The 26,033-nt window shown below is 39.3% G+C and overlaps 1 protein-coding gene across 1 annotated transcript in view; it reads left to right on the forward strand.

Annotated features, from left to right (window-relative positions):
• Positions 1–21,861, forward strand: part of MSH2 (mutS homolog 2) — a 55,350-nt gene extending 33,489 nt beyond the window's left edge. Inside the window, exons 9-16 of the mRNA XM_075749432.1 lie at positions 5,434–5,557; positions 6,587–6,737; positions 9,271–9,368; positions 11,716–11,961; positions 13,514–13,718; positions 14,101–14,348; positions 18,003–18,175; positions 20,515–21,861. Of these exons, the coding sequence (XP_075605547.1) occupies positions 5,434–5,557; positions 6,587–6,737; positions 9,271–9,368; positions 11,716–11,961; positions 13,514–13,718; positions 14,101–14,348; positions 18,003–18,175; positions 20,515–20,685 (1,416 nt within the window). The 3' untranslated portion in view covers positions 20,686–21,861. The remainder of the gene's footprint in view (positions 1–5,433; positions 5,558–6,586; positions 6,738–9,270; positions 9,369–11,715; positions 11,962–13,513; positions 13,719–14,100; positions 14,349–18,002; positions 18,176–20,514) is intronic.
• Positions 21,862–26,033: the final 4,172 nt, after the last annotated feature.

Genomic DNA, 26,033 nt, shown 5'->3' on the forward strand with positions numbered 1-26,033 from the left:
TGAAATGTACGTGCTTGGTTAGAAATGTATTTCATGTTCCTTTCTCAATAAGATGTTTCAGTCATTTTGGAAAACTTGGGAGGCTTTTAGGATTGTTGTGTCAATCTCCACTGACTGTAGAAATATGAGATCCACCTAACCATGTGCCAGGCATGGTAGTAAGGGCAAGGGGTTGAACTTTTGAAAACTGCAATGGCTTTAAAATTGTGAACATGCGTGTTTTTCTCCAAAGGCAGAAGCACCGCTCTTTATCTCTTTGCATTGTGTATGCATTGATAAACTGCATTTCACTGTTTAAAGGAGAGACTGTTTGATTGACAAGTTGCTGTAATTTGTGATATATGCTAATGAAGAAACTTACAGCTTAATACTAGTCACAGACCATCTGTTGATGCAGTTTGTATGCCCTGGGACTCTGGTTTCTTTAAAACTAACAGCTGTTCTAAGCCTTCACCCTTCATAGTCCAGCTCTTCAAATTTCTTTTCAGCTTCTACTTTAAAAATGTTTAGTTGTCCTTCTAAACAGAAAAACAAGTCAGTTATTTTTGTCAAGTCCCATAGAATCCAGTGTGTCGGATTTGGTTTTTTCCCCCCTTCAAAATACTGGAAAATGGCTATAGATAAGCCAACACTGTTTTTGTCAGAAGAATAAACCTTGTCCGTATGAATGTTAAAACTTGAACTTTGACTTGAAATTCATCTTAGATTTTTAGGGAGTTCAAACAAAATACCCAGCTCTATTCTGAGTGTGATTGAAGGATATGTTGTCATAGCAACTAAATTATGTCAATAATCCATTCTAATATAAAAAGAAACCTCTAAGTTCAAAAAGTGTGGGATGTGGTTATTCATTTACCTCGCTGTAATAGAAGTTGAGAAACTGTCACTTCCATTCCTGTCTTTCACAGAATCATGAGGGGCCTTTGGAAAACCAACTACTCCAACCTCCTTCTCAAGTCAGGGCAACTTCAAAGTTTGTTAGCGCTTTTGGTATATAGCATTTTGGTTTGAGTATTAAGAGCACAGCCCTTTACAGAAGCACTTGTTTTTCAGATGAGCTAGCTAGCTCAGGATAGTCCCAGAGCTTGCAGATTATTTGCTGTCACCTCATTCATTTGAGCACCCCTTGGAAATATCACTTACTTGGGTCTTATTTCTTGTAAGTAAACATATGCAGGTATGAAAGTGTTGTCAATGCTGTGATGTTAGTCTGCTACTTACCACACTAAATAATTTATACTTTGAACATTCATTTCAGAGTAGGTCTGAGCAAAAACTTTACTAAAAAAAAAAAAAACCAGCAGTGTGATTAGTTGAAGAAAAGGGAATGCCTAGCTGCTTCTTATCCATATTGCATTAAGGGATTTGCTTTTATTATAACCCTTTGCATGACTCTTGCCAGTAAAAAGGTTATATATAGACTGAAGCTGGTAGCAAGAGTGTTCAGAGCAATCTGTTGCACATGTCTGTTGCATCCCTTAATCTCTAAAGCAAATTCAACATTTGTATTTAATGCAGTACTGAATTGTAATTTAGACCTAAGTGAATTTCAGTGATCAATATAGCAATGAAATGTCACAGTGATGATGAGTATTTTTATTATTCTTTTGGCGAGATGAGAGGGGAGTGAGTTGGGTTCACTGGTATTTCCTTCCATTTTTCTGGCGAGGTGTAGCCTTACTGGACTGTAACTGATGGTAGACTCATTAGGTACAAAGCACCAAGAACTCAAAAATCACATTCCTGTTAATGCTTGCCCCGCCAGATTGTTGGCCATGTTCATGCTGAGGGCTGTGGAAGAGAAAAGCAAAAGTTTGCTTTAAATGACTTACCTAATTATAGCTGAGATACTGCTGTAGGAGGAGCACAGCTTGAGGAAAACATTAGAGGGTAATATGGTTGTGGGTGCCTGATGTTTTTATATATTAATTACCAGCACTAGTTTTTAATATTTTTAATAAACCATAATTATTTTACTTCCTTAGATGTTTAGCTGAACTTTAAATTTAATTTTTAAATGTTTTCTATTCACTTGATTGCACTTGGCTTTCACTTGGGGAGCGTGGTCAGATGGAGCAGTTCTGTTTGTCACCTGCTGAGGGTTACTTCATGAGGCCTGAGTGAGGAAGGAGCTGCCCTGTAATAGTTGGGGTGGGTAATGCAATATATTAGAAGCTGTCTTCAAACCCAGATCTTACACATTTTTAAAGTCAGATTTTCAGGCAGAGATAATGGGATATTGTAGGCTACTAGATGTCCTAAAGACTTTGTATCTACCCCTGGAAAAGCCACCAGGCATTTACCCTGAGGCTGGAGTGCCTGATCTGCTGCAAACTGTTTCTTGAACTGCTACAGTCCCTAACCCAGACTATTAACGTAAATGGAAACTGAAGTAATTTTACTTCAATGTTCCTGTCCCAAAACTTCATAGCAGTTTAGAATTTATTTCTTGCATGCTAGCAGCCTCTGGATTCAATTGTCATCACAGGTCTGTTGAACCTGTAATGGAGTCAGCAACAAGCATATGAAAACAAATTCCTTTCCCATGACCGCTGGACTGAGCGGTGGGTGAGGCAGTAATACAGCTCTTTTGCACATTATCAGCTCTAGACACATAAGAATCTTTGCTTGCAGTGAAATGAAAGCTTGTCTGCAGCGAGAAGGCCCTGAAGGGTGGAAGTGCAGGGCACGGCTTTGGTTCTGGTCAGCCTCTCTGACATGGCAGCCTGGGTGAAGGCTGGAACTGACAGCCAGACTGGGAGCCCAGATGGAGCTGCTGGAGTGTTATGGGTCCTTGGGAATGTCACCTTCCTTCTTCTGACATTATGGGATTTCTGCAGGTTATTCCAGGCTTCAAATAATTCTTTGAAACTCTGTAACAAAATAAGTTTTCACTTGATTGTCAGCCTTGGTTGTCTGATGATGCTGGTCATGACAAGGGCTGGTGTGTGCAGCGTTTGCAGCCCAACCATTCCAGTTTCTGTGTCAGATCCAGCATCTGCTCTATAAAACCAGGAATAGTCTTTTCTGATGTGTGCTCTGTCATTAATGTTCACTGCTGTTCTTTTTGCAGAATTATTAAGGGAATAGGAGGAGTAGGCCTATCAACAGGTTCATAATATGGAATGAATTTGTTCATACCCCTTTCTTAACACCTTTAAGTTTCAAGATAGTCCTCTAAAATCTTGTAATCTGCTATTTTGTGGAGTTCATATCTCTGATTAAGGGGCTGGAGAATTTTGCTACTACAGTGTGTTTGCACACAACACAACTGGAAGCAAAACATCAGGCTGAGTGTAATGTCTTGCACTGAGGGAATTGCACAGAGAAAACGAGCACCAATGGTTCAGTTTTCCATGATGCAACATCCGTGGAAGATCAATTTATCTGTTGGGAGAAGATCATTTTCAGAATATAGTAGCAATCCTTTGAATATATGGTATGCCATGCATTTTCTTTATATGAAAATTTACTTGTCCCACCATTCCAAATTAAAAATGTCTAAGCCCTATGGCTTTCCTCTTCAGATTACATTCCCAGATCTTTGTTCCAAGTTGCTGCAAAACCTGGGAGTCTTCAGTCTAATGCTTTTACAATTGTTTAATTGTTTTGATGCACTGCAGATTTCAAATGCTCCTTGTGCTTAGTAGAACGAGATGTATGTGGTGGTTCCTGCAGTTGTAGTTCCTGTTGCTCAGTACTTTCTAGTGATACTTCTGTTGTCGGGGAAGGAGTAAAGGAGCTCTTGAAACTTCCTTTCTTCTTCCTTCTCTTACTAACATGTACTTGTGGATAAAAGTGAGATTTTATGTAAAACACCATTTTGCTTTGGTGTGTTTTGCAAAGTATTTGCAGCTGCTTTGCATACAACTTTGCAGCTAAAGGAAGCTTGGTGAAAGTGTTGTTTGGTTGTTGTGGTTTGTTTGGTTTTTTTAACTTAATTAGATGAAATATATTACTAATATGAAATCCAGTGCTTAGTTTCCATGTTGGACAACAATACTAATGTTTTGTTGATTGTAAAAATTTGTATATTAAAAATCGAGTTTCTTTTATTTAGCAGTTACCAGTTGTGCTTGCAAATTAAACTTGAAGCTTGTAAGATCATCAGAAACACAAACTTGGCAGTGGAAGTGTCACCAAAATTCGGGAATGAAAGAAAACTCCTTAACACCAATTTAGCATTAAGAAGCAGGCATTTCCTTTATTGCAGCACTGGGTGTCAGGAGGATAGTTCCTCTAATCAGGCACACCTAACGCTGGTTCTCTTGTCATATTTATACACAAATATTACAAAGATTACAAAGTGGTACACTCCCCATTACAATAATTGGTTCATATTTCTTCACCTAGTATGCAAACTAGAACACATGCTCAGTTCCTTTCTCCGCCTATGTCTTTTGAGTAGGTGGTATAATTTGGGTAGGGGGCTTATGGGTCGGTGGTCGTGGGGACCCTGGCCCAAATTACCTTTCCCCTCGTTTCTCAATACTTCGGTGTTGGTAATTGTTTGCTATACGCCTCAGAAAGATAAGGATGTTGCTGGAGGCAATTAATGTGCTCCCTTTCTGCAAAGTATGTACATAAGGGCCTTGAAGTGCCTTGTAGCTCCTCCTTTTTCTCATGATGTGTAGCAGGTGCTCATTCTAAGAATCATTAGCGTTCTACCTAAAGTAATAATGAATAGTTTCTTATCACATATAATACAAGTAGGCCTTCATTACAGGCCTTTCTTCTTGGCTACATTTTCTTATTATGTATAATATAAGCAGGCCTTCGTTACAGGCCTTTCTTTTTTGCTACAGAAGCATGGGGAAGAGAGGGGAAAAAGATGAAATACAACTTCATCAGTGCCTCTGAAAACGTAGCTTGGAAGGAAATGTGTATGCTTTTCAACTCTAAAATAACTGGGTTGAAATTGCATAGGATTTTTTGGTGATATTGTGTAGGCTTATTCTGTAAGCTCTTGAGTGTGTTTTGGGCAGGAATTACTGTTTCAGAAATGTCTATTTCCAAAGACTTCCCATCCTTTCACACTGTCTTGATTAGGTGCATAAGTACTGGCTAGCATACAGATAATGTATGTAACAAATAAATTTCCTCAGATTTCTGGGGTTTTGTGCCTACTGCTCAGTTATTTGTATGCAAATAAATGTGTGGACAACTCCATTTCAAAGTGAAGGAGTCGGTTAAATTGGTATATTTTGCTTGTATAAAGTTTATTATTTGAGAAAACAAGTGTTTGAGATGTATTTGTTTCGTAGTTGAATCAGACACCAATTATCACAAACAGCATTGCATTAAAATTATATAAAAAGGTAAATTGAATAAATGATTAAGGAAATTAATTTCACTCTGTTATCTGGGAGGTGGTTTTTTTTTCTTTTTAACTGCCTACATTCACATGAATTTTTTTCTTGTTATTTTTTTTAGGTGGAGAGTCATGAATTTCTTGTCAAGGCTTCTTTTGATCCTAACTTGACAGAATTAAGAGAGAAGATGAATGAACTGGAAGAAAAAATGCAGTCCTTTTTAAAGAGTGCAGCCAAAGAACTAGGTAGGGTATGAAACTATCTTTGATTCTTACCTCCTTTGTAAAATGTTTTGAGATCAAGTGATGAAAACTGGTTTAGAGGAGTTAAGGAATGTTTCTATTATTTTATTATTAGGTTGGGGTGACTTTAGTTGCCACAGTACAGTCTGAAAATGGAGTAATTTTTGATTTAAACTTGGCCTTTTTTTAAGGATAGCATTACAGAATATTTCAGAAATTATAATGTATGTTGTAAGATACTGCAGAACTCATTTTATAGAACTGTAACTCATCTAACTCTTGGCTAAACCTACTTCTATTTTACATTCTTTGAGGACATACATTGAAACCCAATCCCTCCCCGCCAGCCCCCATGCATTCTCCATGAGACATTAAAAGAATTTATTATCCTATGCAAAAAATTCTGTCTGCAGCTGATGAACCAGGCATTCAAAGAGCAACTTTAAAAAAAAAAATAAATCAATTTTTAATGCAAATATGACAAGGAAAACTAGCAACACTATAGTTACTTTAGGCTGCACCTTTAAGGGCTTGCATATATTTTTAGTCTTGATTTTTTTTTTTTTAGTGTAAATAACATACCTGGATGAAAAGAAGGAAAGACAAGGTTGTGTAGGGATGGCACGAAAAATCCCACCAGCAGAAGAGTGTGTTAGTAAATGGATCACAAGACTACAGGTGTTCTCCTTTACAGTAGCAACATAGAATGACCTTGCAGTGTCCTATGAACGTTTTTCACATTTCTGGAGAATATGTAGCAATAGAATAAATCTGAACCTGATTTGAATATGCAGTTCGAGAGCCTATCAAAGTAAGAGCAGAGAATGAATCGGTAAAGTCATTAGGTCTGAGTATTTCACATACTTGTATAGAACCAAAGCAAGCATACTGGATAGTGTATGTAAGAGAGGCTACATCATACAAACTGGGGGTTAGTGAGCAGAAATAGCGCAAGCTGCAGGAATTTTTATAACACAATTGGGTGTTGGTTTGTGGGTTTTTGTTTTTGGTTTTTTTTTTTTTCCCTAAAAGGTTTGGAAGCTGGCAAAAGTATCAAACTGGAGACAAATTCACAGTTTGGACATCACTTTCGAATAACTTGCAAGGAGGAAAAAGTTCTCCGTAACAATTCAAAATATGGAATAGTTGATACGCAGAAGAATGGTGTTAAATTTACTAACAGGTATGAGATAATCTTGGTAGTTTTCTGAGCTTGTTGTGAAGGAAACAAAATTGTTCCTTTTTTTATAATTATGCTGACAAACTGGTTTCCCTACATCTTGAATGGCTGAATTTTCACCTTTTTAATTGGCTCATAGATTGAGATATTGAGCAAGACTGGCATGAGGGAGCAGTAGTCGTACAGTTTCTGTTAAAAGCTGCATTCCACATTTACTTTGCCAACTGTTAGCTATTTTTGGTCCCTGGACTTGGGCTAATTTCTCTGCACCTAGTAGCATAATTGCACTCACTGAGTGTTTGTTCAGACACTTTAACAAGCTGCAATAGGAAAAGAGCTGTATGTTTATCACCAAATATGACATGCAGCAGTTTTGGTGATTACCCTTTTTTTTTCTTTTTCCCAAATTATGCTGTAATTTCTGTTAGTACTATGTACTGGATGTCCATTCTGTAGCTCTATAGGTTAAGCTATTTAAAAATTTCAATCTTCAGGCTAATTGCATTGATGCTGTTTCACTGTCTCCATGTCTGGACAGCAGTTGTGTCACAGGTCAGCCAAGCAAAAAGTCTATACTTTTTGTTGACTTTTTAGCTCTTTTGGAGCTTTTTTAGGAGGAGTAAGGACTACCTCAGTCATCAGATGTCTCTATGTACTTTTTATTCTTACACAAACCAAAGTAGAAAGTTGCATATGCAGAATTGGATAATAACTGAGGTTGAAGGCAATCTCTTGAGGCTAACTGGTCTAACCCCTCACTCAAAGCAGAGCCACCTTGGAAATTAGATCTTACCTCAAAGTTATATGAGGTAGGTCAAGGCCTTGCCCAGGTGCCCATCCTCCAAGCATCCTTCATAACCTGGTGGGACACAAGTTCCAGTGCTGAACCACTCTTTGTGAAAACAAAGTCACTTTACAGATGTTTTATAGCCATTTGGACTCCAGTCTGTACAATTGCATGGAGTTATTTTATCCCAGGTGCAGGACTTTGCATTTTCCTGTGTTGAAATTCTTATCCGCCTATTTCTCCAGTCTGTAGATATCCCAGTGAATGGCAGCCTGTCCTCTGGCATACTGACAGCTTCCCTTGATGTGGTGTTCACAACCTTGCTGAGAGTGCATTCAGTCCCATCATTCAGGTTGTTAATCAAGACATAAATAGTATCAGACCCAGTATCAGCCCTAGGAAATGCTGCTAATAATCAGCCACCACCTGGACTTCAACCCCCTGACAAGTTCTTCCTTGTCTGTCAGTGGCAGGTCCAGGAGAAAACTAGTCTTTGTCTCCTGCGTGTGTTACATACAGAGGGGTAAAAATGGCAGAGATTAATACATTATGCAGGCTGTTTCAGACAAACCACGCTGCTATTGCTTTATGTATACCAGTTCCTGCTGCAGTTAGCATCAGAGAAGTGAGTTTGAGAGAGATATCTTGATTGAGACACGTGTATGAGGAGCACTGCCTACAGGGCAAGGTTGGTTTCAAGCCAGTGCTATTACTAATAGTGACTGTTTCTGTTAGTCACTCACTTTCATAAGTAATAAATCCTCTGCTTTGTAAATGAGGGCAAACATATTGGTTCAACACTATCCAATATGTTGCTGTATTTTGCACCAATTTACTTAAATGAACAAAGTGTAAACCTTAATTGCATTTTGTTTTAACATTTACTCAGAGGATATTTTTTCAAAACATCCCTGAAATTTAAAACAGCGTTGTTTTTCTAAATATGTTACAAATCTAAATGTAATGATGAAGTTAGGCTTTTCCATAACTGAGAAGATGGTATGTAGAACTTCTACTGTAAGTGTCATCTCTTACTTTCCTAAGGAGGAATTCCATGCATTACTAATAAAAGACTTCAGTTGCTTCTGTAGATGGTACTAGAAGCACAAGGCTGACTTCTGCTGATAGTGTAGGTGCACTACTTGGAGTGTTTCATATTCAGTCCTGCAGACTCTGCTCTGCACAGGGAGACAAGCTTGGGAAGAATGAACACTTGTTTGAATGCTCTCTTGATTTCAGCTTACCTTAATTTGAAGACAGGAACCTGTTCTTAGTGACAGTAGTTCACTGAGGTTTTTACTGAATGAAAGAAGTCAATGCCTTCAGCTCTGATAAGCCTGTTGTAGAACTCTGGGCTAATTACGCAGTTGCTTAGCAGCAGTTCTCCTCTGTCAGTTCTATAACATGCCACATTTTGTTGCAAAATGGCCAGAAATTCAGTTTTAAGAGCAAGTCCTTATCACATAGCATGTCTATAACAAACAAATACCATAAGACTTTTAAGAATTGTGTTCAGAGGTGCTAGAATTGCTGATTTGGCCCTTATGGGTGATCTTCAACTTGGAATTGATCTGACTGATATCCTGGTGTGGATGTATTGTAGATTAGTTGCTTTGTGGTCCTTGTGCTGAAACTTGCTGTTAAATCAGGTGGGGACAACTGGTATTGACTCACAGATGAGAAGGCCAGAAGTTTGTAGCAGTGAAGACAGAACATCACAGCTTCTAAATATTGTGGTTTTGTTCACAGCAAGCTGAGCTCCGTCAATGATGAATATATAAAGAACAGAGAAGAGTATGAAGAGGCTCAGGATGCAATTGTTAAGGAAATCATTAACATTGCTTCAGGTGAATATGTCAATGTTGATGTATATCACAGTCTGGAATGCTGGGAGGACTTGCAATTATTTGTAGGTACTTCTACAGAGAACCACCATAGTAATCCCCAAAGAATTAGTGTGAAAAATGAGGTTTGGCTTTTACACAGTTGTTGAAGGTTTGAAATATGTTGTCTTCTGTGGTCAGACCTTTTCCTGGCATTGCTACAGATGTGCAGTGATGGGGTGTGTGCAAATGCTAATCCCATAAAAGGGACAAAAATATGCCCATAATGGCTACATCTGTCCTCCACCTGCCTCCCTGACTGTGGGCATCCCCACCCAAACGGCAGGCTACGTAGGAGGCAGAAGAGGTAAAGGACAAGAGAGAACTGAGGGAGTGGGACCTGAGGTCTGCTAAGGATGGTGAAGAACAAATATTGGTATGCAATATAAGATCAAGTTAGTCATCACTTATATGGTACAATAAAAAATTTGAATCATAGAATCGTTTTGGTTGGAAAAGACCTTTAAGACCATCAAGTCCAACCATTAACCTAGCACTGCCAAGTCCAACCATGTCCCTAAGCACCACATCTACGCATCTTTTAAACACCTCCAGGGATGGTGACTCAATCACTTCCCTGGGCAGCCTGTTCCAATGATTGACAACCAACCCTGTTGGTGAAGAAATTTTTCCTACTATCCAATCTAAGCCTCCCCTGGTGCAACTTGAGGCCGTTTCCTCTCGTCCTATCGCTTTTCACTTGGGAGAAGAGACCAACACCCACCTTGCTCTAACCTCCTTTCAGGTAGTTGTAGGGAGCAGTGAGGTCTCCCCTCAGCCTCCTTTTCTCCAGGCTAAACAACCCCAGTTCCCTCAGCCACTCCTCGTAACACTTGTTCTCTAAACCCTTCACCAGCTTCGTTGCCCTTCTTTGGACATGCTCCAGCACCTCAATGTCTGTCTTGTAGTGAGAGTCCCAAAACTGAACACAGTAATTGAGGTGTTCTCCTAATTAAATTCCATATATTTTACTCCAAGATTACCTACTTACAGGGCATTCTTTACTATCCTTCACCAAAAGAAGAGACATCGGGGAATTTGGGCTGGAGGATTCTGTAAATGTTCCCTTTCCGAAAGGCAGTAGTTCCAGCAGAATGAATCTTAGTCCTTAGAGAGAAAGGGAAAGTACTAATGAATGTTAAACTAAGGATAAATGCATTAAAGATAAAAAGGCACTTTTAAAGCTGATGTATTAATATATTTGAGTGTGTATTAAGTTATGGTGGAAATCTTTATAAACTTTGACCTGTTGTCATAATAAAGAATTTGCCAGTATATTGCAAAATCAATACCTTATTAGATTATTTTTTTTTATATGGGTAATTTTCAAGTGGTGGTTTTTTGTGTGTAGAATGCTAAGGTTTGTATATTTATGTGGAAAGCTAATTGGGTGTTATATAGTGGGATTAGCTTTCATATGTCATCTATAAATACCTAGTATGTTTAAGTCTTTTGCTTCTGCTTAAAGCTTCTGTGTTGTGCAGTCATAGACTTACAAGTGTGTATGTGTATTTAAAAAGCATTTTGTTTCCCCAAGTAGAAGCAATTTAATGAAAAAGACAATTATATGTGTAATTCTTGAATGAAAGTTACTTGAAGTCCTCTTAATGATCTATACCTAGCCAGATCAAGAGATGATGTTAGAACAGTAAATGTACTTTGTTACAGGTAGGACTGTGGGTCACTGCTCACCTCTTCTGACACATGTATCCCATTTGCAGGTGTTAGATGGTTTACCTCTGTAGACTCCTGCCCTCCTCCCTTTCACTGAAAAAAACAAAAACAACCCCAAACACCAAAACTTAAAAACTGGCCCAGGATCCCCAGTACCAGTATCGCAGGCATTGTATCTTACAGACCTCTCCATAGCATCATTCATGTAAACGTAAACGGTTGCTGTGTCTCAGTTGTCAGTACTGTGTTTCTATTGTCTTTGCTTGCGTGAGCATCAAAATGCAGTGTATTATTGAGGAAGGAAACTTACTGGATTTCCAGCCATCTTTCCATCGTGAGTATTTGCCTTCCGGTACTAAAAGAAGCTGTTTCCTGTTGTTTAGTGTTAAGGCAAAACAATCAACGCAGCCTTGCTTCTTCCTTTTTCTAGTCTGAAGAAGTCCCCTTTGTAGTCAAAGCATGGGAACTTTAGGATTAAGTCTTAGACTCTTACAGAAGGTGACTGTTATGTAGAATAAAACTGGCTTTTAATGCAGATGAATTAATTTTATGGGCTCAGTATAGGCTCTAAGATATCTTTTCAGCAAGAACAAAACATTTCTGTGTTGAATTTGTCTTTCTCTCTAATCAAAACCAGGTTATGCAGAACCAATACAGACGATGAATGATGTGATAGCTCAATTAGATGCAATTGTCAGTTTTGCTCATGTGTCAAGTGGAGCACCAGTGCCCTATGTCCGTCCTGTCATTCTGGAAAAGGGACAAGGAAGAATTGTGCTGAAAGGTGCCAGGCATCCTTGCATCGAAGTGCAAGATGAGGTGGCCTTTATCCCCAATGACATTACATTTGAGAAGGGCAAGCAGATGTTCCACATTATTACTGGTAAATTTTTCTGTTCTCTTTTTCATTTGTTATTTAAGTTTTAAATGTCTCTACTATTTCCAATAATGATGTCTTCAAAAAAAACAGAAACAACAAGCAAGTAAGCAAACCAGCAACCCAGTGAAGCTCTGTCAAAACAATTTCTCTAATCAACAAAGGGTGAGCAGTTAGCAAGTTACTTATCTTTCTGTATAGGGGGATAAGATTTAGCTCTGGAAAAGAAGGGAGGGTATTTGTAAGCTATTGTTATTACATTAAAAAAAGAAAGCGTCCACAATGTTCTTGTGAAATGTTTCCTTTGATAGTGTATATTCTACATGCTTATGTACATACAGACATATTTCTCATCTTCCAAACTAATGGTCATGGAATCAGTTGTTATGATTGTAGTTATAGTGCACTGTTTGGAGAAGGTGATCGCTAAGTTAGAACTAGTCATTTGGGAAGGAGAGAGAGGTTGCTAGGACAATAGGAAATAAGAAATTAGTCCTTCCCTAATATATGCATTCTTTGCCTTAGTGAATGTAACTCCATAAGCCAGGCAGCATCAGGAGCTGGAGAACTTGAGGCTGCTCAAGTGATGTGGAAAATTCCACTAGGCATCAGTTGTACTTGTAGCCACGTAGGCACCTTCTGTAGGCAAGATTTTAAGTACCCTCTCTGTTAACGTTTTCTTTGTGTAGTATTAAAGTCAATTTTTAAATGCAAAACATGTTTTAATGACTGTACCCTTCCCCCCCCCCCCCCCCCCCCCCCATTCTCTGGTGTAATTAAGATAATTTTACTACACAGGAAAACATTTTTAGTGTTTATACATTTAATTGAATTTTAATTTCCATCCAGATGTCCTTGACATACATTCTGAGTAGCACAGATCTGAAATTAGAGAATGATTAATGAACACTTTGAACATAATGAAAAAGAAAAACTAAAAATCTGAATAAATGCATGGTAACACACTTGTTTTTCTGGTTAGCAGAAGTGTAAAATTGGTTTTAATGATCAGTTTTCTGAAAAAAACCTTTTTATTTCATTTGTACGTCAGTTAAAATTAACTTCTTAATATCTATTTTTGCTGATTCAGAATCTGTTTAGGTTGTAATTTATATCATCAGTTAGCTTGTACCCGATTTGTAACTAAGCTATTTAATTTTTACAGACAAATTGTAATTATTGTTTGAGGTAAAAGCAAATTATTTTCATTCTTTAGCAGCAATACTGATGACTTTTAAATGAAGGCTTCTTAGTTTTCAATATGGATGTGTTTTCAATGACTGCATAGACCTCTGAGAAGTCACAAAATTTAGGAAGCCCCCAACCCTCCCCAGTCACCTTTCTTTTGAAAAAGCAGCATTCAGTAAGAGATAGACGCAAGCCTTAGTAGTAGTGGATCTACTTGTTACACCTGTTAGACAAGCCTGCTACTCTTTCCTGGTGAAAGAGTAAGAAGTTTAAACATTCTTTGTTTTCATTTAGAGCTTGTTCTCCTATAAAAGGAATGTTGAATTGCAAAAATGATGTTTTTAATTCCTTTGCAAAATTTTTTCTTTAGGCCCTAACATGGGGGGGAAATCAACCTACATCCGACAGACTGGGGTGATTGTTCTTATGGCCCAAATTGGGTGTTTTGTACCATGTGACTCTGCAGAAATAACCATTGTGGATTGTATCCTGGCTCGGGTGGGAGCTGGAGACAGTCAGCTGAAAGGCGTGTCTACTTTCATGGCTGAAATGTTAGAAACAGCTTCAATCCTTAGGTAAGTCCTGCACTTACTTGATTTTGTTGGTTGGGGTTGATGGGGAAAGGAGGTGGTCTAAGGAAGATGTATTTAAGATTTCCTGTTACATAGTATCTCAGTGGAGGATCTCAAGTCCTTTTTAGCAGGCTTGAAGTTCTTGAGTAGCCTTCTGCTTATCTCAATGGTCATACAGAGCTGCTACCAGGGGGCCAAAGTCTAAATGGAACAAAGAAACTCATTTGGGATGATCTGTGTGTGCACTTTAGTCATATGTTGTTAGGTAAATGGGAAAGGTCTTTTGCTTCTCTTATGCTACGCCTCTACAACATAACTTGTGGTACTCCCAAAATCTGGAGTTTGTGTTGTTCTCAAACATTATAAAATGCTCTTGTGTCTTTAGGACAGCATCTGAAAACTCCCTGATAATCATTGATGAGCTGGGAAGAGGAACTTCTACCTATGATGGCTTTGGTTTAGCATGGGCTATTTCAGAACATATTGCTAGCAAAATCTGTGCTTTCTGTATGTTTGCTACACATTTTCATGAACTGACAGCTCTTGCTGACCAAGTGCCAACAGTAAATAACCTACATGTTACTGCTCTGACAAGCGATGATACGCTCACCATGCTTTATCGTGTCAAAGAAGGTAAGTCTATGTAAATGAGGGTGAACAGGGCAAATCAGAGAGAAGAATTCAAGACTGTTATTTTCTGTTTTCCTAAGTCAGCCTTTTTAACCTGCTGCTGTTTTGGTTTTAGTTTTCCTTTTGGAAGAAGGTTAGTTTTGCTAAATCATATAGAAAAGGCTCATGTTCCTGAAACTGTTCTTCTTTTTAAAAGAAATGAGTGCAACTTTTAAGTACTGGCACATGTCTCTCATTGTAATAAGGCTTTATCATTGAAGAAAGATGTTGCCTAATTTACGCAGTAGTTTGATATAGGAAAAATCATATGTTTAGTTTTTAGCAAATGGCATCATAGTAAAAAAAGGAGCCTGCTGTTTTGTTATTGTAAGATAAGTCAGATGTATTTAATTAAAATCCTTTAGTGGATCCAGTTGTTCCTTTTGGTATTAAACTAGGCAACTGTTAGTTGGGCATACGTTTCATCTGTTAACCACAATAAGTGGTTTCTCCTGCTTCTCTATATCCCCCATTTGTTCTTGCTCCCTTCAGCAGGAGCCTATATTTATGCTAGATAAAGTGGGTCTGTGTAACTGTGCCTTGCAAGGTATGGTCGTCTATGGCATTCTCATTTAGTTGTAAACTCTACAGTGATTTTTGTTGTTCCCATAAAAGCATTTCAGTCAAGTTGCCTACCTCTGGACTAAGATCTTGATTTTAAAATTTGAGCAGAGTACTGTTACGCTCTTAATTTCACTTAAAAATTCCTCCTAATTTTCTTTTTCTGAGTTCTGCAATGAAGGAATGAGTTAGATGACGCTCAGATGGATAGAACATGGTTACTGTAGAATACTTGGTTATACTGGATCAGATCAACAATTTACCCTGTGGAGGGGTTTTGTCTTAAATAAGGAATAACTACTTGAGGAGTTAGGCTATTATCTTTACTAAGACAATTACTAAGTATCATCCATCCTTGTTAAGGCTAAGGAGCTAGTCCTTGTCTCACATCTCAAGTCCTGGAGACTGATTATATCTTTTCAGTTTAGGATTTGATTTCCCAGGATTTGCTGAACCTCGTTCCTTGTGTCAAAAACTGGCATACATTGTTCTGAGATTAATCTAATATGCTGTCCAATTATTAATTTTTACTGTTGTTCTTTTAAAGATAATTTTTATAATCTTCACAGGCTATCACCATGCTATTACGTATCTTTAATGTGTTTTTATTATACCCTGATTTGAGCCTCACTCAGATGGTACTATGCTAGTTTTACTCCGATGACGTTACTAATTGACTGTTTCGTACTCATTTCTTCTGATTTTAAATCCATGAAATTACTTCATTTTTTGCCCTTTGATTACTTGTATAACTGCTTCTAATTTTATATTCACCCATGGGTATAGTCCTGCAATTAGCTTTCGGGTACTTTTCTATAAAGCTAGGAAACCGCTCTGAACAAGAGGAATCAAAGCATGGCCAGAAGTACTGCTCTCTTCTCTGGCTTTACTGAGAATCTACTTAGTGCTGGTTAAAAAAATCTCTGGCTGGCACAGTCTTGTTTCTCTTAACTCTGTCTCCTCATCTTTTGAGAGCTTTATTCCTTAGAAATGGCCTCTGTTCATGCATTTTTCCTAGGCAATGTCCAGGCTTTGCTTCTGAGTATTAGTCCAATGTGCTGTGGCCCTGATACCCAGCCCGTTCCAGCAGAGAGGCAATGTCTGTGGTTCTTCTGCAGTTTGCTGTTTCTCATCTTCTCCAGCACATATTGAGCTCCTTCCCTCAAGTGATTGTTCAGAGCCCTCTGGGTGTCTTGCTCAAATCAGTGCTTAAAATATGACTTAGTGTGCATGGGAACTGAAGAGAAGTGTAGTCATAAATTGCTGCAAGTGTACATTGACTATTTTCAGCGAGAGCTGGCAATGTACACTATCTTCAAATAAGCCGTCTTTAGGTGCCTTATTTTGAGTACTTAGATTGTGAGGGGGAAGTAATATACACTAAATCTAAACCTTCTAACTTCTAATATCTAAATCCTTTGGAATAGCAACTCTTATGATAAAACCCCTAATATTCCCCAGATAGTTGGGTGGACTCCCTGTCTTTGATCCCTCCCCTCTCTTTTTTTTCTTAACCTGTATTAACTCACCCATTCTGGTCCTGGTGAAAACTTCAGAAGCCTCGTTTCATATTGTTCTTCAACCAGTTTTGCAATTTTTAGTCATACACTTTATACATGCAATGTCTTTTCATTTGATCCATTTTCTTGGAAGTGCTATTGAGCATAGAGGCACAATAATTTGTATCTATCTACTTAAACCTCTGTCAGAGGAGATGTAACATTATGAAATCTTCATCTTAAAATACCTGGTCTCAAATTGGGTGTCCTTCACATAGGTTTTTGCATTTAGTGTTGTGCTATTTCCCTTTTGGAAGAGTAATGTTGTTCAGGCAAGGGTGTGAGTATAGGCAGCTTGGATACAGCTGTGTTTTGAAACAAGTAACAGGTTTCATGTCACTTGAAATATATAACTAAACCTGAAATGCATGACAAGAAACTTTTATACAGTATTTTCATCCCTTTCTTCATGCTTCAAGAGTGTGACAGAATTGCTGGAAGAAGAGACACAGACAGGATCGATCTCCAGGCCTTTGCTTAGGATCCTCTCAACAGAGACCTGAGTTAGCTGTGTGTCTGGGGAGGTGTATGTGTTTAATATAAAATCAAAAAACCTAATTTCTGCTTAAAAATCTTAATTTCCTTTAAGAAACTTGAGAGATCACAAGGTGGTTAAAACAGAAGAAATCTAAATGCTGAGTTTTCCTTTGCCTGTTCTTCAGTTACCCAGTATTTAATAGATGATTATTTATGTATCATTTTACATGTATAATTAATTTATTCATAACTCCTTGCTGGAGACCACAATTAAAAGGAGTTAGTAATATTTGTGGGTGGCCAATTGGAATTATGGTAATGTAAATGAGTGGAGTTGATAGATTGTATCAGAGGGCTTCTGATACTGAAGGGAAATTATTTTATGTAACTGTGTATAATTGGCATATTTTGAGCAATTATGAGAACTTTTCTTTCTCAACCAAATGTTATAAACAGTGTATTAATTGAAGTAAGTGTAAAGTTAAAGTTGAAAGGTTTTGATATAATTAAAGATGACTCCTGGAGACTAAGGAGTTAATGTGGTACTGACACAAAGGAGGAGGAGGAAGATGATTGAGAATCCAAATGTTTTTTTAAAAATACATTTTTATATGTATACGCACACATATCCACATATATATGTATTCACATAAATATAGAAAAATGTGAGAGAGATTAAACAATAAGTGGTGCAAATTACTGTATTCTACAGATTGTGCTGAAGTACTTTAATGAAAAACATTATTCAATTTCATTCAAATACTAGAGGGAAATTCTTTCTACTTGAGCTTTGCCTTTCTTCCCTAAGTACTTTTACTGCTCTGAGAGCTTAATTAAATAAGAGCATATTCTTTAGTCCGTGTTATCATGTATAGTCCAAAAGGTAAATCAAAAAATGTTGGGAGAACCAGACAATGTCACACACTTTTTTAGAGAACTATCACAAGTTTGTTCATATAATCTCTGTGTAACCATATTATCTCTTGAGAATTCTTTACTGGTTGTTTTTCTCTGCATCCAGGTGTTTGTGACCAAAGTTTTGGAATACATGTAGCAGAGTTGGCGGCTTTCCCAAAACATGTGATAGAAAGCGCAAGAGAGAAGGCATTGGAGCTGGAGGAGTTTCAAAACATTGGCAAGTCAAAGGAATCTGGAGGAGAACCACCAGCCAAGAAATTCTACAGAGAAAGAGAGGTTTGTTAACAGGAATGCTTTTTCAAATTTGTTTAGCTGGAATAGCCCAAGTAAAATGGTTTTAGGATTCAGATTTCCCCCAAAGCTTGAGGATAATTAACTTACATCATTTTTCCATAACAAAATGTCTTAGGTATGAAGTTCATTAGGAGTTGAAGAGATGTTCAGGGATAGCGGGGTTTTGGTTTAAATCCATTTCAGGTTAACATAGGCAAGAATCTTATCTAAAAACTTAATCATGAGAATGAAACTAATTTTTTTCTTAAAGAATAAGGATCAGCAGTTGGTATGATTGGCATAGAACTGGAGTCATACAAGGGACCATGTCTCTAGCTGTCGTGTGGGGTTTTCTTTATACTGTGAGCCAAGCCAAAATTTTGTGTTCACTGCTTTTGTTGGCTACTTAGTTTGTATGCAGTATTTCTTGCAACTTAGGCTGTAGCTTCTGTATTAATTGTTGTTTAGATTATTCTTGGCTCTGCAGGTGGCTTTCACCTGGTTTTGCTCCCCCTTATTTGAGGGCTCATTAGTGCTGATTTCTTGATGCTCAACTTGAACATATTGGCACAGCAATTTGGACCTCTAATGTCTGATTTACAGATGTCATGAAGTTCTTCCCACTTCACATGTGAGAATTTTAGCTTGGTTCTCTCTACTCAACTAAGAAATCAAGTACTCTTGGCTTTGCACTAGGCTTCAAGCACAAGTTGAGGAAACCCGCATCTCAGCATAGATCTGACCGTGCCTACATTGCATAGTACAGTTGTGTAAAGCCATTTAAGTGAACTTTTTTTTCTCTTCTCCCTTCGCTTTCTCTTAAAAGAAGCTTCATTAGCAGGTAAAGGAAAACAATAGCTTGCAGGAAGCTTTTTCAGAATAGCTTGTGTCGTCATCTTGCTGGATTAAGAGTCCTTACAGTGACATCTGTTGCAGCCTCCTAGGAAATCTACGTGATGTTTTATGACTTGCATTGTTTTTGCCAATAATCAGGTCCTCCTTGCTGCATGTGTATAAATCTGTTTACAGATCTTAGTTCTGTGTCCCAGCAGTTGGCCTGAAACTTCACAGCCTTGTAACTCATTTATCTCCTCACATCAGTGGCAATCTTGGTAATACTCCAGTATATGGAAGCCTTGAAGTGTTAGTCCATATTCAAAGCACTTTCTGCATTTAAAAGGCCGTTGCTCTAGACAGCAGCTGTTAGCTGTTACCTTATTTTCAGTTTCAGAGATCTACTGCATTTATTCCTGGCTCAGTAAGGGGATCTGATATTGTGGATGAATGATCTCTGCTTTGACCTACTTTGTAGTGCCAGGAGGTTCCCCCTCCGACTGCCCCAGTTGCTGCACTATTACCTTTCCTTTGCCAGCTTGCTGGGTATCATGGCGAAGTATTTTTCGGATTAGTTGGATCTGGGTGTGTGGTCTTAAGTTGGTGTAAATGAAATTGATGTGACAAAACACTTCTGACAAATACAGTGTCATGTTTTATTCTTGGATATTTCAGTAATACATAATATTTCATAAACTCTTTAGGCAATAGAATGGTATAGCTTTAGATTAGTCTTGTCCAAACAATTTGTCTGCCTTTGTTAACCTCATGTTTAGAGGGAAAAGCGTGCTATTGCATTTCCAAGTTTTTTTGGAAAGCACACTGCATTAGTCCTGAATGATAAAACTAAAAAAAGCTTTGTATTAGTGTTCTAAAATGCAAACAAACTAGACAGAGTTCTGTATTCTGGGAAAATACAGAAAATTGTTTCCGATACAGGGATCCTGAATACTGTTCGTTGAAATGCTTGTTCTTGCTGTTCAATTCAGATTGTTTAGAAGTTCCACTTTGCCTGTTTGTGTAAAAGCATATGCATAAAGCTTAATTATCATCTGTTCTCCTTGGTGACGGCCACTCTCCAGTTGCTTGGTTACAATTTGTTCTTTCCACTTGCATATTGAAATGTTGGTTTTGATGTACAGTTCCTCCAAAAATTAACTAGTTTGGGAAATATTGCCACTCTGATGCTATTATTGCTAGAAATCCTCGCCTCACATGGTTGCATACTGGAATTAATGTGGAACACATAGGAGCTCTCAATGTTAAATACTGTATTTCTGCTTACTGTTTTTGCTCATGGATTGAAAGGGGAAAGAACTCTTGATACTAGCATAACTGGATTGTTCTGGTGTTGAGAATGTGATAGCAACTGCAAAAATAACTCTGGATTTTGCCTGCAAAAAGTTTCTGGTGATGAATAATACTTTGTATCTTTGGGGAATTTGGAAAAATCCTGCTCGCAGTCTAAACATCCTTTCTGTTTTCTTTTCCTTCTCCCTCCATTTCAGGAAGGTGAAAAGATAATTCAGGATTTTCTTTGTCAAGTGAAAGCATTGCCCCTGACAGATATGTCAGAAGATGACATCAAAATCAAGCTGAAACAGCTGAGGAATGATGTGTTGGCAAAGAACAACAGTTTTGTGAATGAAATCATTTCCCGAACAAAAGTTACATCATGAAAGATGTGAGAACAAGATACAGCTCTTGAAGCATGTTTTACATTGCAAGAACTATCATTTTGTTGTCTCATAGCTTTTATACTTTATGATACTTGTACTGATTTATGTAGGCATTTTTTTCTTGGATTGTAATTATTTTGAAAAAATTCTGAGCACATTCTGTGCCAGATTCCTGCTTTAGTTGTGTTCATTGTGTCCTTCTAGAAGTTTTCAATAAAATGCTTTTTCAGTATTGAGAGAATTATTGACTGTCCAAACAAAACGTGTAGTATTTTGCCAGAAAAGTGTGCTAGAAAGTATAACAACTGAAATGGCATACAACTACCACACCCTTGAAAAGCAACAGTGCATATACAAAATCTTTGTCCTAGAACCTGATTCTTTTTTATATGATGCAATTACATGAATTTAGCAAAGTTTTTTAATAATGCTATATTAGTGCTCCATTAGAAAAAAAGCATCTAATTTAAGTGATTGGTCATAAAATAAAATTTTTGCATGTGTACCTGCGTGGAGCTTGGGGGACAGGGCAGGATTTTTTTGGTTTGCTATGTGGATGGTAATGCTTGAGTCACATATACTACAGGACTGCTCTTCATGCCTGAGTGGTGATAACTCTTGCACATTTTGGTTGTTTTGTAATGTAAGCAGAGGCTGGGGTGAAGTTACAGTTTAACTGGGACTTCTGAGTGGGTCATGATTTGTGAGGTCTATGAAGAAAGAATGCGTTGATTTTTATCTAATGTACTTCTTCCACTGAGACAGTTTGAAAGCATGCAGATGCAAGTTTATATTCTCCTTGAAATTTAACATTTTAAATTGTAGCTCAAGAACACTTTACCTATATTTAAAATTGTCAGTGTTGAAAGATTAATGGGGGAAAAAGTGTTTATCCCCTGAGATCATAGGAACAAAATCATACTGAAGATGCCATGCAAACTCTTGCTGTGTTCAGGGATTGCATCAGTGGGTGTGTGCTGGGGACAGCAATGCTGCTGTTAAAGTGTGCTATAGCTCTGCGTCAGGGATTAGTATGTTGCAGTGGTCTGCATTTAAGCATTCCAACAATAGTTATATACAAAAGGTGTGGTGTTCAACTTGCTTTTTGTAGTTAGACTAGAACTCGGACATACTAGATATACTTCTCAACAAAAGAAAATAAAGGCTGGTGTGAAAGGTTTGGGTTCTGCGTAATATCTTTTTGGTCTTTAAATTAGAACGCATTCTACTTATTAAAGACAAAAATAGACTTGCATTTACAAAGTCAAGATGTGTATTCAGTAGCTGTGTCTGAAAAGCGTGTGAATGGAAGAATCTGTTACATAAAGTAATGAAAAATATAGCTGGTTTTGCAAATTCAATTGGTTCAAGCACAAGCTATCCAAAACCACAGAATTATACATAAAATACACAATGACAAGCAATTGAGAGCATCAAATACTGCAGTGACACACAATTTGTATTGGATCAAACTGCTTTAACTGTTGCTAGAAACAGGCGGTTCTTGTAAGGGACTGGAATGGCTGGTACTTAGCTCAGCATGCGTAGGAAGAGGCTGTATCTGTGGTCTGATCAAAGATGCCCCTTGCTTGGTCTCCTGTCCCTGACCCTGGGAACAGACATAACACTGTGGGTGGTTTTCTCTTCCAGGAAGTTCTTTGTTTCCCGCTTGACCTTGTGTGAACTTCCAGTGTCTACAGCACTCTTAGCCAAGGAGTTCCTCACTGAGCTGCTACCTGCAAGAGGGACCATTTCTTTACTTTGAACCTGATTCCTGGTTTCAGTCAGTGCATCTTGGGTTTTTTTTATTCTGTAAGTGTCCACTCTTTCCACTCTGGATGTGGTGCATCAGTACAGCAGATCTGCAGTATGCTGAGGGAAGGCTGCTTTTATTTTTTCTATGCAGTTGGAGGCTGGTAGAGCTGCTCCTGCGTAACCAGACTTGCCCATCCGTGAGGGCGAAAGCAATACTTGTGTGTGTTACTCAGGAGTGATGGAGTAACACCATTACTGCACCACTGCTGGGCAGCACCTTCTCCTCTGTGCTTCAGAAAGGGAGTTACACATCTGTAACAGAAGGATTCAGTTTTTCTCATGTCCTTCAACACTCACGAGGAAGAAAGGTGCAAGTTAAGAGGATTTTAAGACTCCTCTCTCCAACTATTTTCTACACTACGCTTCCCCCCACCCCGAGTGTGCTGCTGCTGCCGGATATAGGCGAGAGAAGATCAGGCAGAGTTTAGTCTCCATATGTCAGTGCTGCTTGCAAACTGGGTTACAGGTAGCGTGATTTCATGTGAGCAGGAGGATGGCTATTTTTGCTAGTTCCAATTTAGCTTTTTGTTCAGAAATGTACCTATGAGACGGGAGCAATTCCAGAACTTGTCTGGTTATTACAGAGCTGTGTCAAGGTTGAAATGATTATCAAAGCAGAACAAAATACCATAGCTATTGAAGAGCGGTGAGGCTACTTACTGTCAGCCTTGAATAAAGATGCAAGTTCCTCTTTGCTCATTCACTTGAGAAAGCTTGGCACTGACTGCTTACTGCAGGTGTAGCCGCCTTAGTCTGTGCCATTCCTGTTCATCTAGAAGGCTCTTTATGAAGAAAACTGCATTGGGTGAAAGAAGAAAAAAGTGGATGTGATCAAACACTAAAGGAATTCTTTTCCTTTGATCATTTTACTGCCCATCTCTTGGTGATCAGGAGTTCAACCTATCTGTGTGCAGGAGCCCCTGGTAGCCAGCCTGATGAGAAAATGCTGGGTTTGCCTCTTGGGTTGTGGTCAAAAGCAGGTGAGGTGCTTGGTGGGCAGCCAGCTTCAGTTAGGGTTGGAGGACTTGGGGATCAAGCTCAGAAATCCAGTGAAGGCAGCTGGCCAGCTCTGGGACTCGGCTCTGCCTAGTCCTGCTTGCAGCTGTGCACCTTTGTCTCTAATAATAATGCAGTTGAGAAGTGGCTCTGTGTTGTGTTCCTCCCCTGGAGCTGAGGTAGTTCTGCAATCAGATTCTTTGACTGTGATGAGTCCTGGCCCACTGGCAGATGCACTGGAGCTGGCTTGAGGAGACTTTCAAGTTGGAGGAGATAGTACCTTTGCAGTTCAGCTGAGGTCTGGGATTGTGTGAGCAGTTTGATCTCATTTGATGCAAGATTAGGATGACAGTTTAAACTGGTTTTCATGGCATTTAATGAGCTTTCTAATATACGACTGATACATAGGCTGAGAAATTCCTGTGGCTGCAAAACAGTGTGACAATTGGCCTTACTATTCTGCAGTCTGACAGATTTATTTGAAAAATCAGGAGAGAGCAGTTGCTGCTCTGCATCCAAAGTAGTGTAAAGTCATGCATTGAATGCTTTTCATCTTGCTTACCTGGGAACATGGAAAACAAGTGGCCATAGGAGCCTGAAGCCTTAAAAGGCAGTGGGAGAGGTGCTGTCATCTCTGTGGGATGGCTGCAACCCTTGCAGGTACAACTCGCCTCTTGATGCTGCCTGTTGCTGAAAAAGCCTTGTTTGCAGTTGTATCTCCGATGTTGTTGTTCCTCTCCCAGCCCTGCAGCCACCTTTCCCAGCCTGTTGCCTTTCCGTTCCCTATTCCTGCCGGGTATCTGGGCTGTTCCTGTACCTAGGGGAGCTCCTCGCGTTGCCACATTGTGTGTGCGTGTGTCTCCTGTAGCTGTCAGCAATGCTCTTTATCCTTTGCATGGAGTGGGACAGGGGTAGATAAATCCCTGTGTGTGTATTCTCTCCTAAATCTAGGTCTGGTTATGACCAAGGCTTAAAGTTTAAAAAAAACCCCAAAAAAACAGAACAAAAAGGCGCCTCCTTCTTAAAAGCCAATCCAGGTTGGTTTGGCAGGGCTGGTAGAGACATTAAAGGGAGGTGCTGCTTTGCCAGTCCAGGTGAGAGGTAGCAACCTCTGCTGTTGAAGAGGGAAGTGACAATTTCTAATTGTTCTCAGTAGCAGCCAGGACTTACCCTCCTGACACCGTGTCCGCTGCCACCCTGACCAGCAGCACTGGCTGTACCTAAAGCCGTAAAAGTAGATGGCAGGTTGTGTTTGCTCCAGCATCTGGAGCGAGTGGTACTTTTCTAGAGGTGGGAAAATGTATTTGCTTTTTCGCTCTTGTGGAAAAAGGTGCCTTGGCACCTGGGTTGAGCTGCTGCATGCTCGTGACAGTTTCCATAAGGATGTAATTGTTCTGTTCTTGTAGGGATGGTTGGAAAGCTGAAAACAGCTGTGCTGAACAACGTGAGCTGAGGCAAAAGCTGAGATTAAATAGCCAGTGCTTAAGAGAACAGTTGTCCTGCTGATCCACCTAGTCCTGCTGCATACTGCAAAGTCATTGCTTGTTCAGGGCAACGCGCTCGCATGGGGAGCAGCTTCAATTTGCTCTTCCCGCCCCCCCCAAAGGAGACAACTGTTCTTATCTGGGTCACTGTGGGCGCTGGCAGTGGGCCTGACTGCCATGGCAAACGGCAGCCCTTCAGCCTGAGCAGGGAGGGCTGCAGCAGATCACGCTGGCAGTCTGGTCTGATCTCCAATCCACCCCTGGACCGTGCGGTGGGGGAGGCAGGAATCTGGGCAGCACTCCTAATGAGCATCTGTGACTGCTCTACGTGGCTGGGTTACACTCTGAGGGGTGGGGATTTTCATATTGAGATTTTGAAATAATGTCTTGTCTTCTCTTGTCCTGCATCTTTCTGTTTGAGCGTAGAAATGGTATAAAATTTCAGGAGAATACCCACCGCCGTGGGCTTCAGACCAGAGATTTTTGGTCTTTTCAGCGTGCCCGCTGGTTCCCCTTGCGTGGCTGTTCCCACACCACTATGATGCCTCTGCCAGCAGAAAGTCCAAGTCAGTAAACCTCTCTGCACCCACTCAACCCCATCCAGAGCTGCCTGGGGACTTGCTGCAGGGAGCTAGAGCGAGTCCAGCAAACCTGGCCGCGTGCCGTACCTCCTCCCCAGGGCCTGTGGTTTCAGTAAGAAACTCTCTCCAAGGGATCAAAAATGTAGCCGTGGTCACAAAGTGGTCCCGAGTCTTCCAAGAACTGACAAGGTGTGTTACCATAGTGCAAGCCTTAGGTGAACTTTGGAAATGCCCTTTAGAAACAATTCTCTTCTCCCTGGATGTTTTCAGTAACTCTTCCTCATGTCCTTCTGCCATAGGTTGTCGGTGACTTAAATGTCCCTTCCTTAGTTTTCAAGGTCCTCATGTAATGGCAAGTAGTTTCCTTAGACTTTGATGTGATAATGGAAAAGGTAAAAATAAAAATCAAGCTTGGTATCAATGTTCACCCCCCAAATTACCAGCAAGATCATTCTGGTACTGATTTTAGTGC

This window comes from Balearica regulorum, chromosome 3 (genome assembly GCF_011004875.1).
Source record: "Balearica regulorum gibbericeps isolate bBalReg1 chromosome 3, bBalReg1.pri, whole genome shotgun sequence".
In the NCBI taxonomy this organism is placed as follows: domain Eukaryota; kingdom Metazoa; phylum Chordata; class Aves; order Gruiformes; family Gruidae; genus Balearica; species Balearica regulorum.